Source organism: Meriones unguiculatus, chromosome 9, assembly GCF_030254825.1.
Source record: "Meriones unguiculatus strain TT.TT164.6M chromosome 9, Bangor_MerUng_6.1, whole genome shotgun sequence".
In the NCBI taxonomy this organism is placed as follows: domain Eukaryota; kingdom Metazoa; phylum Chordata; class Mammalia; order Rodentia; family Muridae; genus Meriones; species Meriones unguiculatus.
The window spans coordinates 41,489,402-41,507,392 of record NC_083357.1 but is presented as its reverse complement, the minus strand read 5'-3'; the positions used below and the strand labels follow the sequence as shown (position 1 = coordinate 41,507,392).

The 17,991-nt window shown below is 45.6% G+C and overlaps 1 protein-coding gene across 4 annotated transcripts in view; it reads right to left on the bottom strand.

Annotated features, from left to right (window-relative positions):
• The window catches only part of Tnfrsf19 (TNF receptor superfamily member 19), an 86,162-nt gene that overhangs the window by 24,271 nt on the left and 43,900 nt on the right, over positions 1-17,991 (bottom strand). For all 4 annotated transcript variants that reach the window (XM_060391080.1, XM_021650141.2, XM_060391082.1 and 1 more), the window contains exon 5: positions 9,234-9,319. In XM_060391080.1, coding sequence (XP_060247063.1) covers positions 9,234-9,319 — 86 coding nt within the window. The remainder of the gene's footprint in view (positions 1-9,233; positions 9,320-17,991) is intronic.

The window sequence follows — 17,991 nt, the reverse complement described above, 5'->3', positions numbered from 1 at the left end:
CTGAGTCCTGGCAAGCTGTTTGGGAGCTATTACTTTTGTGTTCCTGTGCTGTGTGGGTGATGCTGTCTACCTCTTTTCGTTTGTTTTTCTTTTTGAGACAAGGCCTGCCTGTCTTTCTCCCAACACCAGGATGACAAGAGCATGCCACCAACCCAAGGTATTTCTACATGGGTTCTAGGGTTAGATTTGGGCCCTCCAGTTTGCAAGGCAAGTGCTTTACTAACTGAGCTATCTTTCTACCTCAGGATTTTTTTTGTCAGTAGTGGAGACATTGCAGGAAATACTCTGACTAAAACTTCATGCCAACACCTTTTAGGCATCAGGCTGAAAACGAGCCGTAACGGAATGTGGGAATAGATGCTTGTGCAAATTTTAAAAGAGCAAACAAAGAAAAAGATGTGGAGGCTGCTCAAAAATGGGGGTCGTGAGGCTCAGTCTCCTAGGGGACAGGGGACAGAAAGGCTCTGTACCTGGCCTAGGAGGTGGCTGTAGCTATGTGTGCATAGCTGTCAAAGCTACTGAGTGATGCATTTCAATAGGCAATCTTCTCATAAGATATTATGTCTCAGGAAAATTGAAAATCTATGGCTGACAGTTACAAATTTACTCTTCTTTAAAATTATACTTGAGTATCAAGGAGAGGTGATTTTTGAATATTTAAGAAAGTGGCTATGTGAACCACAGTATGGCTAAAACCCTCTTGGGAGTTCTTAAGATACTTTCTCTGAGATGATCAAAATAAACAGAGCAGTTCAGACAATATTTTAAAGACTCAGAGGGAGACAGCTTTAAACTAAATTAATTTCTATTCGAAATTCAACTTCAATCTTCTACTTTCGAAGGGGAGGGGCTGAGTCCCCTGAGCACTGCGCTCATAGGCAGGTGCAGCCAGGCCTGGGCCAGCTCTAGTGCTAACACCCTTTTCGGCCTGGCGGGTATTTGGGCCTAGTATTTTTTGGTAGTGACTCAATTACACTGTTGACTATTCTCTTTATGTTAATTACAGAATCCAAAGTGCTACTGCATCTGTGCTGAACATGTACAGGCTTCTCCTTGACATTATCTCCACAATAGCACCGTGGAGCCATGCAGGTTGATTCAAATCTGGAGTTGATTTAAATTAGATGGAGGATGTACCTAGGTCTTATATGAATGCTGAACTGTTTGGTACAACAGACTTGGAGCATCCAAGGGCATCATCGGCATTGGAGCCTCACCCAGAACCAATCTCCTAGGGACACCAAAGCACGATTGTGCATTTATTTTTACAGTGCTGGGAACATAGCCTGGGCCTCACACATGATAGGTGAGCACTGCACTGCTAACTCACAATCGAAACCACATTCCCAGTCACAGTACGGCTTACAACTTCTTTTTTTTTTAATAATTTATTTAATTTTATTTTATGTGTATCAGTGCAAAGGTGTCAGATCCCTTGAATTGGAGTTACAGACAGTTCTGAGCTTCCATGTGGGTGCTGGGAATTGAACCTCGGTCCTTTCGGAAGAGCAAACAGTGCTCTTAACCACTGAGCCATCGCTCCAGCCCCAACTTCTTAATCTTGGCATCTGGAAGTTCACTTGAAAAGCAGTTTTGAGGTTGGTAGTTCTGCATTGTCAGACAGACCCCGGCTGAAAACCACCAGGAAGGATTCTGGCACCTTCTTGAATTCAAGAGGGATTTGCTGTGTTGCACTGTTCTGGTACTTCCTTCATTAGATTCTCAAAATAAAGTTGCTTAGATTAAACCCCCTCCTCAGGGAGCCAACCTGGAAGAAGGTGACCGACAAGTGAAAAGGCCCCCTAACCTGGTCCCCACTAGAAGGTCAGTGGTCCCCAGCACATACCAACAACTTCCTGAGAATAAACACTCTCTGTATGAAAGGCTGACTCTGAGTCTCAACTATATGGCCCCTTGAATCTGTGGCTGCCCTGGATTCTCCAGGTGATGGCTTCACCTCTTCATCCCCTCCCACTCATTTCTTTCCAGTGTTTCCTGGGCCTTCACAGATCACAGATACATTCGTGTAAAAAAACTCCACAGCTTACTGAAATAGGCCTGATAGATCTCATTTACTATTTTCAAAATAAGCTGTGTTTAATCTAAAATTCACTCAATCTAGTGATGTTCTCTGTCCAGACACAGCCTATTTTTCCGTGAGTAAATGTTTAAATGAGCCTATAGGCTTTAAATGTCAAGGAGTGACTGAGGATAAAAGCTGAGAAGGAAACTGTGTTGGGAACTGGTTAAGAACTGACACCCCATTTCTCAGAAGGTGGCTGCCTTCTCCAGATGTAGGCAGACGAGAACCCACAAAAGCAGCTCCAGGCTCAGGGGATGGTGAGATCCAATCAAAACACCTATTTTTCTGCTCTTTCTTCCACTGGTATAGAAGTGGTGGCTTGTATTTAGAAATTTCTATCGAGTAAAAAGAACACGTGAGTTGAGAATACTCCTAGAAGATTTCTGATTCTTCTAGCAGATAAAGCCACGGCCAAGGAGCCATTTGGGGGCATGAGTCTAAACAGGTGGACAAGCATGCAGAACAATTGCATGGCAGTTCTCTAAAGAGGCCAGGCTATGTGGACAGAACTGCAACAGTCCCTGGCTTCCCTGGAAGTTACTATATAGTGAGGGCTGTCGATCACCTAGCATGACCAAGACCAAAAAGCAGCAAGCAAAGAGGAAGGCATAAAGACCCGGCATTGGGGTGGCTGGTGATGGGCCAGCATGACTTCTAGGACAGTCTAGGCTAGAACAAGATTCTCTCAAAAAACAAAACAAACAAACAAAAACAAAAACAACTAAATAAAACAGAAGGAAGAAAAAGACTCCCACCAAGTATCATTTGATCACCTCCTAACCTTTTGGAACATCTAGAAAAAACAAGAACTCTTAATTATCATACTCAATGCTATTAGATGACCTCAGGGGTCAGTCACTCAGGACGACTAGATCTGAAGGATTACAGTGTGCCCTGGGTTCCTGTGGTTGCTTTGGGATCAAGATCCCTGCTTGATGATGGCCTGAGGATGGTCTGCCCCTGCCTTCTAGCGGCTCTAGCTCTCTGCCTCCTGAGCTTCCTCTCCCACAGTCTGGCAATTATTACAGCAAAAGACGAGGATGTAGCCATGTGGACGTAGCCATTCATATTACAGGGCTGTAATCTCAGTGCTCTAGAGCCAAAGGCGGCAGGATGTCAAGTCCAAAGCCAGCTTGGGACATATTAGGAGACCCTGTCTCAAAACACTAAGGCTTGGGAACACAGCTCAGTGGTAGGGCACTTGCCTGCCATGTGTAAGGCCCTGGGTTCACTCCCTAGCATGGGATAAAAAGTAGATTTCAAGGGAGGCCTTCAAAAGGTGTCCTCTGCAGAGAAGGGGACTGATGCAGGGTAGGGGAGGACTGTGCAGCTTTTTGTTTGTTTTTGAGTGTTTCCAACTAAGCAACCTTTGAGATGAGAACTGCTTTTAGTCATTTCTCAGTAAAATAATGGGGTCACATAATATCTACAGAGAGAAAGAGTTAAACTAGAGCAGAGGATCTCGCAGACCATAACCCAACCAGTGAAGACAGAGACATGGGGAGTCCCTGCTTAGATCAGGAGAGGGGCTGACTTTCCAAGCGGTTTCTGCTGTCCTCTGTCCATCTTATCATCTCCATTTTCCCTACCCTGCAGGTCCTGTTTAGCAGGAGAGAGCTAGATCCAGACATCTCTATAAGCAGCCTTCTCTCTGGGTTACTGACTGTATCAGCTGAAAGCACACAGTCACACCCTACCACAGCGAGGCTTCACAGATGGCCTTCTTTTCAGCAGTGACCTGGCTAGACACCAGCGAGTCTTGGTCTGGGGACCAGAGACAACTTCACAACCCGAGTAAGCTGAGCCCTTCATTAGTGCATACTGGCTTTGTGGATCATAATGCAGGGGTTCTAGTAAGCATCCTGAAAAATATGGCCTCCGAGCATTAGCAAGCTCATCAAAAAACTACTACAGAAACGACAACAAAAGGCCCACATGTACACATAGCAAGGGTGGAGGACCCTGCATCGGCAAACTGCACTCTCCCTCCTCCGTCCACACACTGCTTTAGCGTGGAGGACCCTACACTCTCTCTCCTGCACCTGCACACGGCCATTTCTCTTTGATAGGACAGGTATATGTTCAGTCACACTTGGGCGTGTCTATGTGTGCTGAAGGCCAGAAGTCGACACTTGGTGTCCCCTCTGTCACTCTCCATCTCATTTTTTGAGACAAGGTTTTTCACTGACACTGGTGTTGGAGTCCATTGAATCTACGCTGGTGGCATCTACCCCACCCTCATGGCCTCCAGATAGGTTTACAGTTACATCACCACACCCAGGATTTCCTTGGGTGCTGTGGATCTGTGAACTTAGCACCCTTCTCTAACTGCTTAGAGAACTGCTGCCTTACAGAAAACCAGGGACTTTGCAAGCAGTGTGGTGTTCAGTGCAGGCAGGAGTTCCAAGAACGCCAGGGAAATGAATTAGTGTGGCCTCTGACTGGGTTTGTGCTGGAGGCCCACATCATGAGGCTCAGTGCCATCACTGCAAAATAAGTTAACAAATAGATGATGTCTAAAGAGACATTCTTTTCTTTCCAGGGTAACCCTGTGCTCTGCAGATGGAAGTGCCTGGTGCTTTTTTCTGTTCCTGTGATAAACACCCTGATAAAAGCAACCTAAAGAAGGGGTTATTTCATTCCACAGTTGGAGGGCACAGTCCACCATGGTGGGAAAGTCAAGGTGGCATGAGCCAGGGGCAGCAGGTTCACGCTCCACACATAGGTGAGCGCTGGTGCTCAGCTGTATATTCCCACCTCAATTAGCCAGATCAAGATCCCTCACAGGTGGCTCCAGAGGCTATCCTCATGAGAATAAGCCCTCTTGAGTGTGCCTCTCTCAACCTGTGGGTCCCCACTTTTGGAAAACACATATTCCCAATAGTCTCAGGAACTAAGACACCACTCAGTAGCGAAATTAGTTATGAAGTAGGCAATGAAAATAAATGTATGATTGGGGGAGGTTGCTAAGGCCACTGGTAATATAAAACACTAACATCACACCCATTTTTTTCTGTTAAGTCTTAAGAAGTTTGAAACACCTGTTGTGATTGATAGTGTAGGGTAGACGCCAGCAGTGACCTTTTGGCAGAGTTTTGTCCTTGTGCTGACAATGTCACCTGGGCAGTCACTCTCCTTGGACAAAAGGAATAATAATAACACCCAGGTAATAGGTAATAACTAAGTTAGCTGGTGTGTGCACTTAGTATGCTCAGGATGGTGCCATAAACCCCAGATACAACTCAGGACCTCCAGCTCTGTGCTGGTCTGCACACCTCCCTTCTGACCCGTTAGGGACCCCCGCCCTGAGTGTGCATTTAGGAAACAGTATAGTCCAGAAGTTGGCTCCTCCCAGGACAGTACCTGGACACGCCTCTCTCTGATACAGGTGTTCAGCAAAGACAGTACAGAGGGGCAGTCCACGATGCTGAGGGCTGAGGAGCCCTGCTTCAGCTAGTCTTTTCCTTTCCCATCCCCAGCCCCCACTAGATGCACACTGAGAACCCCCATAACAGTGTGTTGTGTGAGCATGAGGCTTCTGTCCACCCACAGCCCCTTGGCTAGGTTGCTGATTGCATTAACTGGTGACAGTGACTGGCTGATCTTGGACCACAGGGCTGCCAATGGCATTGTAGACAAAGGCACTCTATGTAAAATTCCCAGCTGCAGGCTTTGTTCTGACTGTATCAAATGCGCACCCACTTGGGACGCTAAGGAGAAAGGAAAAGTACCCAAGACAATTTAAGACTTAATCCTGCCTTGGGTCTGATGAAAAATGCAGAATTTGTGGGATTTCTTGAGTAATGTTTATTCGATCTGGAATGCTGCTGTGGCTGGGGAAAGTGGCTTAGAAATGACTCAAAGCGGCTTTCACCAGAGTAAACGGTGTTTAAAATGTGTTCAACCTAGATGTTTGCTTTGTTCTCGAGGGCTCCGTACAATAAGCCACGTGATTCGAGAGTCATAGCCAGACAAATGCCTGCCTGTGGGAGAAAAAAAAGCAGGAGCAGCAAGGACCTACAGGGCTGGCTGGGGTGCATGGTCCAGCACTCAAGAAATAGTTCCCAGCTCCTCTTATCGACACGTAATAAGCCACGTTGTTAAACAGTGATTATTTTCTAATCACTTAAGAGAACTTAAAAGGCCTTCTTCTATAAATGAATTAAAGCCATTTCAAAATTAACTTTGAAAGAAAATTAGAACCTATTAAAGATCTTTGTTTGCTTAAGGGGGAAGAAAATAGAGGGGAACACCGGTAGGCCCCTGAAGGAGACATTTCTGGCACTGTGGCTTTATACAATTCAGCAGGCAAAACACAGCACTTATGTTCTTCCCAGTCTATTTCCTATCTGGATGGGTTTTTCCAAAGATAGCTGCAGGGCCTGGAGGAGCTGGGAGAAGAGCTGGAGCTCCTGAGAAGCCTTGAGTTCTGTTCCCATTGGGTTGGATGACAGCACTGTACAGACCCTTCCCCGCTTCAGATAACGGCTTTTCCTGCATGTTATTCATAAGATTTAATGAGCTGTGTGTTGTACAAGTACTTGGCCAGAGGCTGTCTCTGCTAGCCATGCTGCTGTGAGCCAGCACGGGCGAGCTGGAGGCCTTACCGTCACGGAGACTGACATACCCAGCCTGCGTGTCCAAAGTTAGGAGGACTTATTTGTTTTTTCTTGGTTTGTTTAGGTAAGGTATTACTCTATTTCCCAGGCTTGCCTAAACTCCAGGCCCTCCTCCTGCCTCTGCCTCCTGAGTGCTGAAAACTCAGCAAGCCTGAGTGGATACTAAGACTTTCATCTCTCTACATGCAGTCTAAGTGGTGGGGAAAACACTCTTTTAAAGAAAACAAAAACAAATTTGAAAAGGAAATGAACTGGCAAATCTTTGAAAACCAAAAGCAGCATGAGTCTGGGTTTTGTTTTGTTTTGTTTTAAAGAAGAAGGGAAGAAAAGGCTGAGGGCATTCCTCAACTCTAGTACCCTGGACCCTTGGGACCACAACTTACTTATCTGATCCTAGAAGCATCAGCTGAGCCTGTTCCCACGTGCACCTTGAAATAAACCCCACTGACTGAGGCAGCCTGAAGGAGCCTACTTCCCACAGCCTTGGGAGGCTCAAGGGCATAGGAACCCCTCGGGGGGCCTGAAGAAGAAGCTCTTTGTGGATACACTGAAAAGCCCGGAGGAGAAATGAAAACACAAGGCGCCATGCATAATTTCCCCCAAAGACTTCCAGATCTCCTTTGAGGGGATTAGTTAAGCTCTGGACTGCTTCCTGAGGAGGGTGCCAAAGACAGCAAAGCTCTCTGACAGAGATGAAGCACACCCAGACCCCAGGCTCTCTCCATCTGTGATGTGAAAGCCCTCATCTGGGCCCACTGTACTTTGGACTTCACATCCGTTTTTCTTTACTTTCTAGAAAGTTTGACACGTAGAGAAGTGTGTATCTCTACATGCCAAACTAATTCATCGCCGTTTCCAAATTGTAAGACTGAAAGCTTCATAACACATGAGGCAGATGAGTCCCTGTGCTCAAAGGCCCTTTCATGCTATCTAAGTTGAGCTAGAACCCTAAAGGCAAAACATTCCAAAGCCTCAGACTTTTGATTATATGAAACCAAACCCAGCACATTAAGTGTGTTGGTGGGGGGAGGACCCTAGTACTTTCCAGCTCTAACCCGGGCTGCACTGAGGCTGTTTGTGACAGATGAGCTTGCCACCTGAAAGCAACTGGTGGAGCAGGACCAGGTCCGTGAGTTTTAACTGGCAAGTGACCTGTCATGTGTAGATGCATGGAGAAGGTCCATCAATATCTCCTATATGGTAGGTTTGTAGAGTTTGGTGAAATGATGCACCGACTAGGAAAAGGCCGCCAGATCAGACAGTGCAGCTTTGTGTAAGGAGACAGTGAAGTGTGGTTCAAGCATGCTGCCAGAAAGGTGTGGGCTGGGCTACCGTCTGCGCCCTTCACCAACTGTGGAGACAGTTTTTGTTGTCTGTGGACACAGATAGCATTCTCACTGCCAAATCTGGGCTAACCCCAGCACTGAGGATCGCACACCAAGTAACTTGCTCTGCTGTGACCGCTTCATGGCACCCAAACTTCAGCTGGTGAGTGATTTGGTGAATGTTCGGATGTTATAAATGAGCCTCGGGACACTTTTCCATGGTCCTGTTTCGTTGTCCTTTGTTTGCTTTGCATTTCTGTCACTTCAAATGAATAATGCAATGTAACGTATTTTCGTGAAGGAAGTGGGAATATGGACCACAAAAATTTCATAGCCCTCCTGGAACCTTATCAAATGATGGGGCCACTTGCAATTCCTTTGGAAGGAAGTTATGTTACAGAAAGAAACAAGAGGGCAGATACCATGGATCGGAAAGCTTGTCCAACAGTGATCCCCAGCAAGCTCGTGCCAACAGATGCCAGAGGGAACGTGCACCTGCCTGGGCGCTGAAGCCCAACTGCAAGCCTTGCTGGGCCTCGCCCATGGCTGGCTGATCCCATCCCTTGCCTATAGTGTTTGCTGGCCAGCTTTGCCAAGCATTAAGACAGTGAGCAACTACCATGCAGACCGACAACACAATAAATGCCCTTGTTTCCAAGGAGTGGGAGGAAGTAATGGTCAAAAAGACTAATGTTAACACAAAGACTCAAGTGTCTCTGGTACTGCTGCCCCAGCCCTGATGAAGGCAATGAATTCTCTCTCTTCACTGATTTGATAGGTGAGAAAAACAAAAGGAATGAGCAAGGGAATGCAGCGAATGTATTATGGAGGGCAAGGGAGCCCCAGAAGGAATGTCAGAAAGGGAGATACCCCGTGTGATCCTATCAAGGACAGAGAAAAGGAATCTTCAGAGTGTGCGGGCATTAATACATGGACAACCCAGGGAACCTGGTCTCCTGCACTGAGCATCTAAGATGAAGGATGCAAATGATGTGGCACAACCATGCAAAGTTTGTTTCCCCTGGGTACACAAAATCAAAGGTCACTGTTGACTGAGGCTCAATTCTATTAGAGTCTGGATAAGAGTGCACACTAGAAGTCCCATGGTAAAGACAGGTTTTTTTTTTTTGTTTTTTGTTTTGTTTTGTGTGTGTGTGTGTGTGTGTGTGTGTGTTAAGGTCTGCTGTCACTTGGCGCATCACTCACAGTGTGGTTCGTAGGGAGGAGGTGGGTCTCCACAGGGCACACACTCCATGTCTTGAAAACCAACAAGTTTGGTCTTTCGATAAAATCTGGAAGAGAAAGGAGAGTCCTGGTTAGTGGCGTCATCAAAGCTCACTGCTGCAGCCAAGTGTGACATCATGGGTTACCAGCAGCCCCTAGAACCGAGCTTTTGGAGGAGTAAGAAGCAGCCACAGGCTGAGCACATGGTAAACAGCGCACGGTCTCAATTCCCTACGGAAAGCCTCCCCATTCATCCCTGTCCACTTTTTCTGGACTACGGTGGGATGCTAGACAGGGAATACGAAGCCATGAGCTCTGGCATTCTGCTGCACTCTAAGTCACAACACCTCTTAAATGAACTGCTAGATTTAGCATTTGAAATCTAGGAGCCCAAATGTAGCATATATATTTTTATTAGAAATGTTTATAGGGATGATGCATGCTAATACTAATTATGGTTATTTCTAGATGGTAGGAATTCACGTCATTCAAGACTTTATATATATACACACATATACATAGACACACACACACACATACACACATATATTGTTGTAAGGGAAACCATAAAACAATATTGCTAATGAGAAGCTCCAAATAAAAAATTATTATGATTACACTACTGCTTGTAAATAAATAAACCAACAAGGACAAACTTAAAATTATTACTGTGAAAGTGAAGCCACAACTGGATAAAAAAGGCAAAACATTCATTCTCCGAAGAGCATTATTCATAATTAAACCAAAGTTTCCACTGGTTTTAGATGCTTAAACTCCTACATAATCAAATGAATGCAAATTAACGTGGAAATATATCATTTTTACTTGGAAAGTAAGGGAAAGGATAGTGTATGCACACAAATAAACACAGGGTGGGAGGGTATGGGGTTCGGGGAGTCGAGGACAGGCAGACAAGAGACTCTGAAACCATCCCTACAATAAAATAAAAGTAAAAATGCTAAAGATAGAGAAGAAAACAAGTTTTAAGGTCTACTAAAGTGCGTTCACTTACTCACATCTCAAAACTGAATCTTCATCTTCCTCTCTGGGGGAGGTGCTTTTCACAACCAATGCCTTCTGTCATTACCACCTGACTGGTAATTTAGTGATTATCCTGTGCAATAGAGTCTGACCTTAGGTTTACTGTGCACGGTGAGCAGGCTGGTAATTCTAGAAGCCTCATAGTAGTTTGGAAAAAGTTTTAGCTGAGTGTGCTGTGTGCTGGCATGCCTGTAAACCCAGGAGGACTGAGGCCAGCCGGAGCTACACAGGGAGACCCCTTGAGACAAAACAGGGCCCAGAACTCTTACATTTTTTCTGTGTAGCAGTGGGTCTACGGACCAGCGCTGGCGGCTCCTGCGTCCCTTCCTGTGAACTGCGCCTGCGCAGCCCCTTTCTGCCTGGTCCTTCTCAGTATTTAGTGATCATTCAGACGCACCAGAGGCTCCTTTACCGGCAGCCTCACAAATACGCTGCTCTTTGGTAAGAGTCCTTCTATTGCTCCCATGTAAATATCCCATTTCCTTAATTCTATTTCCAGGGAAGCCGTTCTTTACGCACTTTCTAATCTTGGCACCACTGTCAAAAAGCACCAACCGTATAGGCAAGGGCTGATTTCTAGGCTCCGTTTTGTATTCTTTTGGCTTGTTTATCTGTCTTTGCACCATGGTATCAGATATTAGCTGAGCACATTTTCATAGTCAAATAAAGTAGATTGACTAGTCACTGAATGTATCTGGGATTTGATCTAATTTATCAGTTTTAGATTCATTCCCATAGGAGTGGCACAGCTTCCTACTGCGTTATTCATTATTCTGCTGAGATCAAAGGTCAATCTCCAGTGTTGCTCCTTCCACCTTGTGTTTTTTGGGGCAGTTTCACTAGCCTGGAATTCATCACCTGGGCTACTCTGTGCTAGGAAGACACACACACACACACACGAGGGTTGGCTTTGACTGTGGGCTTTATGGACGAACTCTGGTCTTTGAGTCTGCATGGCCATCATCTCATGCTAATTAGGTGCATGTTCTATCACGAGCCATCTTGCTCTCTCTTTAGCTTACTGAGAGTACCACAATTTGGGACACAGAGACTTTTGCAACTGAATTTCCTATCCAAGAGAGGTAGGAAATAAATTTTTAAATGAAACAAAATGAAAGGGAACACAGACACTCATTGTACAAAGTGTCTGGTTAACCGGCTTCCGAAGCTCCATGGTAAATCTGCTCTTGGCTCTCACACACATAATATAAAAAGACAAAAGAAACCCACATGGGACTTTGCTTGTGCGCTATGTGATGAAAAGTGGCGTGTAAATACATCTTACAGATGCGAAACTCAGTGACTGTGGTTGTGAGGAGGCAGTTTTAATTGATCTCAATCCAAGTTAAACTGGTTAGCCTGTGGTAGACCTTCACACTTCCACCAGCGAGAGCACTTCCGCTGTGCAGAGCTACGGCACAGTCAGCTCCGGTTTTACAGTGCGCTGGCTTGTGCCCTGTCAGGCCCAGTCAAGCCAAGGCTTAACTCTGCCACGCACAGGATGGTCGATGGGTGCAACGATGCCTTGGTTTATTCACACTGCTTTGTTTGTGCTGACACTCCAAGCCAGCCGTTCAGCTCTCTGTGTGCCTTGCTCAGCAGTTCATAGCCATGACCCCTTGATTGAAACTGCACAAATGCCAGTGACAGGCTGAAGCATTAACCTAAGAGCCCAGGCCCCACCAACAGCGCCACTCACTGTCACCTCCTGACAGGGTAAGAATTTGGGCAATGGGAGAAGAGGACATAAAATGTGCAAGCCAGTTCAAATAGCTCTTAAGAGCTAGGGCCAGTCCATGGGGAAGCTTGAGGGTAGAATGGGCATGGGAGAAGGAATGAGTAGATGAAGTGAATCATTTTCTATGAGACGTTCCGGTTTCAGCAGGCCCAAAGCAGGAGGCTCAATACTGGGAGAATCCCTGGCCCCCTACTCACAAGTTGCTAAGGACCAGTTTCCTCCTGTGTAAGGAGCAAACAATACTTCTGGTTTAGCAGCACTGTTTGGTGACAACCCACAGAAAGTGTCTACTTTCTGTGGAAAGAGGAAATGCTTGCTAAATGGCATCGCTCCCAGGAGCACTGAAGAACTAGAAACCAGGTCACCCTTTTCAGAACAGAGTTCTAGCTCCCCGTGGAAGAGAAAGCATGGGCCACATGAGGCTCACTGTCACTCGGACACAAGCAGCCTCTTCTAGTTTCTATTGCTGTGATATACACCATGACCAGGCTGGAGAGATGGCTCAGAGGTTAAGAACACTGGCTGTTCTTCCAAAGGTCTTGAGTTCAATTCCCAGTCAACCATATGGTGGCTCACAACCATCTATAGTGAGATCTGGTGCCTTCTTCTGGTGTGTATGGCAGAGCACTTGTAAATAATAAATATATATAAACAAAACAGCCAACACACCACAACCAAAAGCCTCTTGGAGAGGATAGACTTTATTTCAGCTTACAGTTACAGTCTGTCATGGAGGGAAGCCAAGACAAAAGAAACTAAAGGCAGGAACCTGGAGAAAGCAGCTGATGCCATGGAGGGGTGGTGCATACATAATCACACACACACACACACACATGCATGCACATACACACACACACACACACACACACACACACACACACACTACCTACAGTTGCCTGGATCCACCCACATCAGTCATTAGTAAATAAAATGCCCCACAGGCTGGGTACGGTGGTGTGCTTACCTTTATCCCCAGCACTTTGGAGGCAGAGGCAGGCGGATTGCTGTGAGTTCGAGGCCATCCTGGTCTACAAAGTGAGTCCAGGACAGCCAAGGCTACAGAGAGAAACCCTGTCTCAAAAAACCAAAAAGGAAAAAATAAAATAAAATGCCCACAAGCCTGCCTACAGGCCAGTCTAAGAAAGGCGTTTTCTCAGTTAATGTCCTCTTCCCGATAACACTCTAGCTTATGTCAAACTGATATAAAACAAGCAAGCAAACAAACAAACAAAAAACAAAACACAGCCACACAAAGCCTTGCTGGCTGCAAGGCTACTGATGGGCAAGCCTGTCTGGTATCTACGCAGTGTTCATCAGGGACTAGGCCCTCTCCTAAGAACTTGTATGCTTTACATTTTCATTCCTCCAACAACTCTGCAAGGTGCTAAGATTCTCAGATGACAGCTTGTAAGCTACTGGCAGGAAGTCAATGAACATTTTGGGAAGCTAAGGAACTGGGTCTTTGTCATCCCTTAGCTTGTGGGCATCGAAGACACTGACGTACACACGCATGCACACACACACCACACACATACACACATATACCACACTCTCACAGAGCTGTGGAAAGAGGAGGTTAGGTGGGTGTGGCCTCCAGGAGCAATGAGTCTAAGGCTGAGGAGGCAAGAATGGTACCAGAGGTAACAATGATGACCTGGGCATGATCTTGAGAACACTGTCTGTCTCTAAAGCAAGAATACTTGGTTTTTGCTTTCTGCTTTAGTTTATCTATCTGCAAAATGGGTTTCAACTGTTTGTCCTCTCCACAGAAAGCTAGTCAAACTACAGGAGTACTTTTTAAATACTGTAGAATTATCATCTGCTCGTATATGAATGCTGCCTTAGAAATGGTATAATTTTAAACTAATCATATAAATGTTTTGTCACCCATCATTCAAATTTCTATTCATTGATAACTTTACAACATATAGGCATCTGCTTAAAAAATAAATTAATACTGCTGAAAGTAAAGGGATAGACTCAAGTGACAATAGGTGGGCTTACAAACAAGGAGCAGAATTAGTGGGTACCCAGGAGCCTCGAATGGTGTGTGCATGCATACATATGTGCACACGTACACAGCACACCCCAGTGGGCTTCTTGGTAAAAGCCCAGGGGGCTGCTTCGGAAAAGCAAGTCCCCAGGTCCTGCCTTCCTCACAGTCTCTCTGCTGCCACCTCCCCTTGGTCTGCACCCGGGAGCCTCAGTTTAGCCCTGTTCCCCAGATGAGACAAGGCATGCACAGACATACTTCCTTCACAGAACTGTAGATCACGGGCAATAGAGGCATGTCAGGTGTTCCAGGCATGTTCTTCAATTAAGCTTGCATAAGAGTAAAACTATTAATAGCTGGGCATGGTGGGGCATACCTGTCATCCTGTATATCTACAGAGGCAGGAGAATGCGGAGTTCAAGGTTACCCCAAGCTACACTGCAAGATCCTATCTAAAAGCAACACAAAAGAACAGTCCCTCTAGTACGGTCATAGCTACGTATACGTGTACGGTCATAACTTATGAGCTTTGTAACTATGACCCTTTTGGTTAGTTCAGTTTTTAAATGACAGATTTGTTGAGACATAATTCACATACTACACACATTACCCACCGAAAGGGTTGCACACCAGTGGTGGTGTTATAGTGTCGGAACCAGCCGTAGGTAATTTGGGACATGACGGAATGAGTGGGGATTGAGAAATTACAGTTTTAAAGAAAGAGACAGAAAACTTAGGACAGTTCCGGGAGGGCATTCAGTTCAACAGCTTCTTTTTAAAGACGAAGCAAAACAATTCACATCATTACAAGGATAGGGTTCATCGAACAGTCAGTCCTGTTCTCTAAGACCACATTCCTGTATGGCAGACATGGTCCAAAGGTCTTACAGACAAGTTAAAGAAACTTGGCAAAACCTCCTGCTTCTTTCTGTTTCAAGGTAAAGGCCAGGACAAAAATATGTTTTTTCCGAATACTAAATAACAAAGCAACTTGCCAAGCAAGCAGATGTCCCATGCACACAGCTTGAGAATGAACTTTGGCTTCCCACATAATAGTCATGGAATTAGGTATCTATCTCCATAGTTGATAGTAGAACATTTTATCACCCCCAGAAAAACTTGTAACCACTAGCATCACCCTCATCCTTCACAATGCTCCCCAGCCCTCAGCCCAGGCAGCCCAAGTGGGTTTTTCATATCTGTATATTTGTTGTTCTAGGCATGTCACTAAGTGACCATTAGATATGCAGCCTTTTATGACTGTCCTCTTTCACTGAACACAATTATTTTTTCATCTATATTAGCAGGTGTCAACACTTCCTTCCTGGAAATGCTTTATTTCCTTCCTTTATTGCTGGATAATATTTCATCATTCAAATCTACACTGTGTTGTCCATCCATTCACCAGTGGATGGATGTTTGGGTTTGTCTGAAGTCTTTCTAGAATGATAAAAGGAAATACTACAGACTAGGTTACCTTTAAAAACCAGAAATCATTTCTCATGAGTCTAGAAGCTGGGAGGCCCAGGGTCTAGGCGGCAGAGACAGAGACTGTTAGAGGCAGCCCTCTTGCTGCATCTTCATAAAGGAAGGAACACTATGTCTTAACATGGCAGAAGGTAGAAGGGCAAGAAAGGGACAAATTTTCCCTGCCAGTCTCTTTAGACAGTTCAGGAGAAAGAATCCATCAGGACCCACCTGTGGCATCACAGTGGCACCTAAATTCTGGAGAGGACCAACTCATTCCATAGCAGGGCTGCCCCAAGCTTCTGGCTGTTATGTGTAATATCACTACAAACATCAGTGTGTCAGATTTCTGTACGCATAACAGTTTTCAAATCTCTTGATTATATGCCCAAGAACAGAGGTGTTGAGACTATGAATCTCTGCATTCAACTTCTTGAGGAAATTTCAGCTTGTTTCCTAATGTGGTCACCCATTTGACATGCCCACCAGTCATATAGGAAGGTTCCCATTTCCCCATATCCTACAAACATGTGTAACTGCCCGACTTCTCATCTGTGGCTACTCTAGTGGGTGTGAGTGGCTGTGGTTCAGATCTGCAAGCACCTTTTCTGCATATTCGCCATTTGCTTGTGTTATTGGAGAAGCATCTATTCGAAGCCTTTATCCGTAGTGTAACTGATGGTCTTTTTTAATTAATTGAGTTGCAGAAATCCTTCATGTATTCTTGATGAGAATATGACGAGCCAGCTAGTCCCCTCTACAGGGACCCAGAACTGCAAAAATTGTGTTCTAAAGCCAAATACACATATGAAAAAATAGGTATGTTGTATTTCTTCAAAACTAAGAACTTTTGTACCTCAAAGACACCACCCAGAAAATGAAAAGCCAGTCACAGAGCAGGCTGAAATGTTAGTACACCCCACATCTGTCAAGAGATGTACTTAGGTAGCTAGCTACATGTGGACCTTCCAGGATGCCTGTCACTGAGTCCATGGAAGGCTCTCCTCTATCTCTTCTACTCTATCTATTCTGCTCTTTTCTCCTCCTGTGACTCCTGTGTGTGTGTAGCAGGTACTGAACCCACAGCTCTGCACACACATGGCAAGTACATTATCCCTGAGCTTCATCCTTAGCCCTCTCTCTTTTTTAAAAAAATACTGTGAGATGCTATTTTTCAAACATTTATTTGGGGGAGGGGGTGTGTCATGGCATGCAGGTGGGGATCAGAGGACAACTTGAGGAGAGTTGATTTTCTCTCTGTGAGGTGGGTCCTGGGGTTTGAACACAGGTAAGGAGGTTTAGTGGCAAGTGTTTTCACCTGCGGAGCCATTCTGTTAGTGTGCAGGTGACTCTGCTGGTCGCCCTCAGGGGCCTAGAAACGTCCTGGTCATCATCTGCCACCACCACCAGGTGTGACAGGTGTATGTGGCCCATAAAAGAACCACCCATCACTCTCTGCTCTCTCTGTTCCAGCTGTTTCTCTCTGTGTGTCCTAGATGCCCCTTTCTTTCCCTCCCTGCCCCCTCTCTCTGCCCTCATGGCTCACTCCCTGCCTCTATACCTTCTCCAAGTCCTCTTCCCCTCCCCCAATAATCTTCCCTATACCAGATTCTTCAAGGGGTACACCTTGCCATGGGCTCACCGTGGTACCCCCTCCGCGCATCATAAGACATTCTCTTGGCCCAGATTAATACTTTCAAAAGTCAGTAGAATGTAAGCACCACAAGGCCAGAAATCTCTGCTACTTTCTCCTCCAACCTATTCCAGGGACTCAGGGAATAGCTACAGCTTTTGTGGTATTTTTCAAAAATACTATCCTTTGTGAGCTGCCTGTCAATTCCTTTGTCCATCTGTCCACGTGTTTCTATTCTTCCAGTGTGACTGCTCTTCTGCCTTGTCACCAGAGCCTGACTCAGAGTAAGCTTGGAGGCTGCCAAAGGAATGAGACATGAGTTCCAGATGTTGCCATCAGATCCTGGATGAGCCCCCAAAATGTTCTGCCCAGTTCACGAACCCCAAAAGACTAGAAATAAATAGACTCCCCTGTAAATACATGAGGTTTTTTTTTTATTATAAATTACAAGCTGCAGCTTGGACCCACACCCCCCACCATCGAAGTGGTGAGAGCCGAGCATGCCATGCTCAGGTTAGTTGGGTGATTTAAAGATTCTGGTCCCTCCCAGCATGCCCAAGGCAGGGGTGATTCCTGCCTGGCAAGCATCTACTAGTCAAAATGCTACATTTTTAATTGATTGGCTATAGGAGGGTTCCCATAATGACCTGGTGTCCCTCCCTAGGGGGATGGGCCAGTTTCCTAGCAACTGTATCTCTAGTGGGTGGGAAAAGAATGCAGTAAGGCGGTTCTTCCCCTCAGGGCATTCCTGGACTTCTCCATCCAGCTAGTTCAGGCCTTAAATATTAATAGCTGCTGATTTTTAATCTTTTGGTCTCTCAGTATCACTGTGCTTTCAAGTTTAGAGGGAACAGAGAAAGGCCTTGGG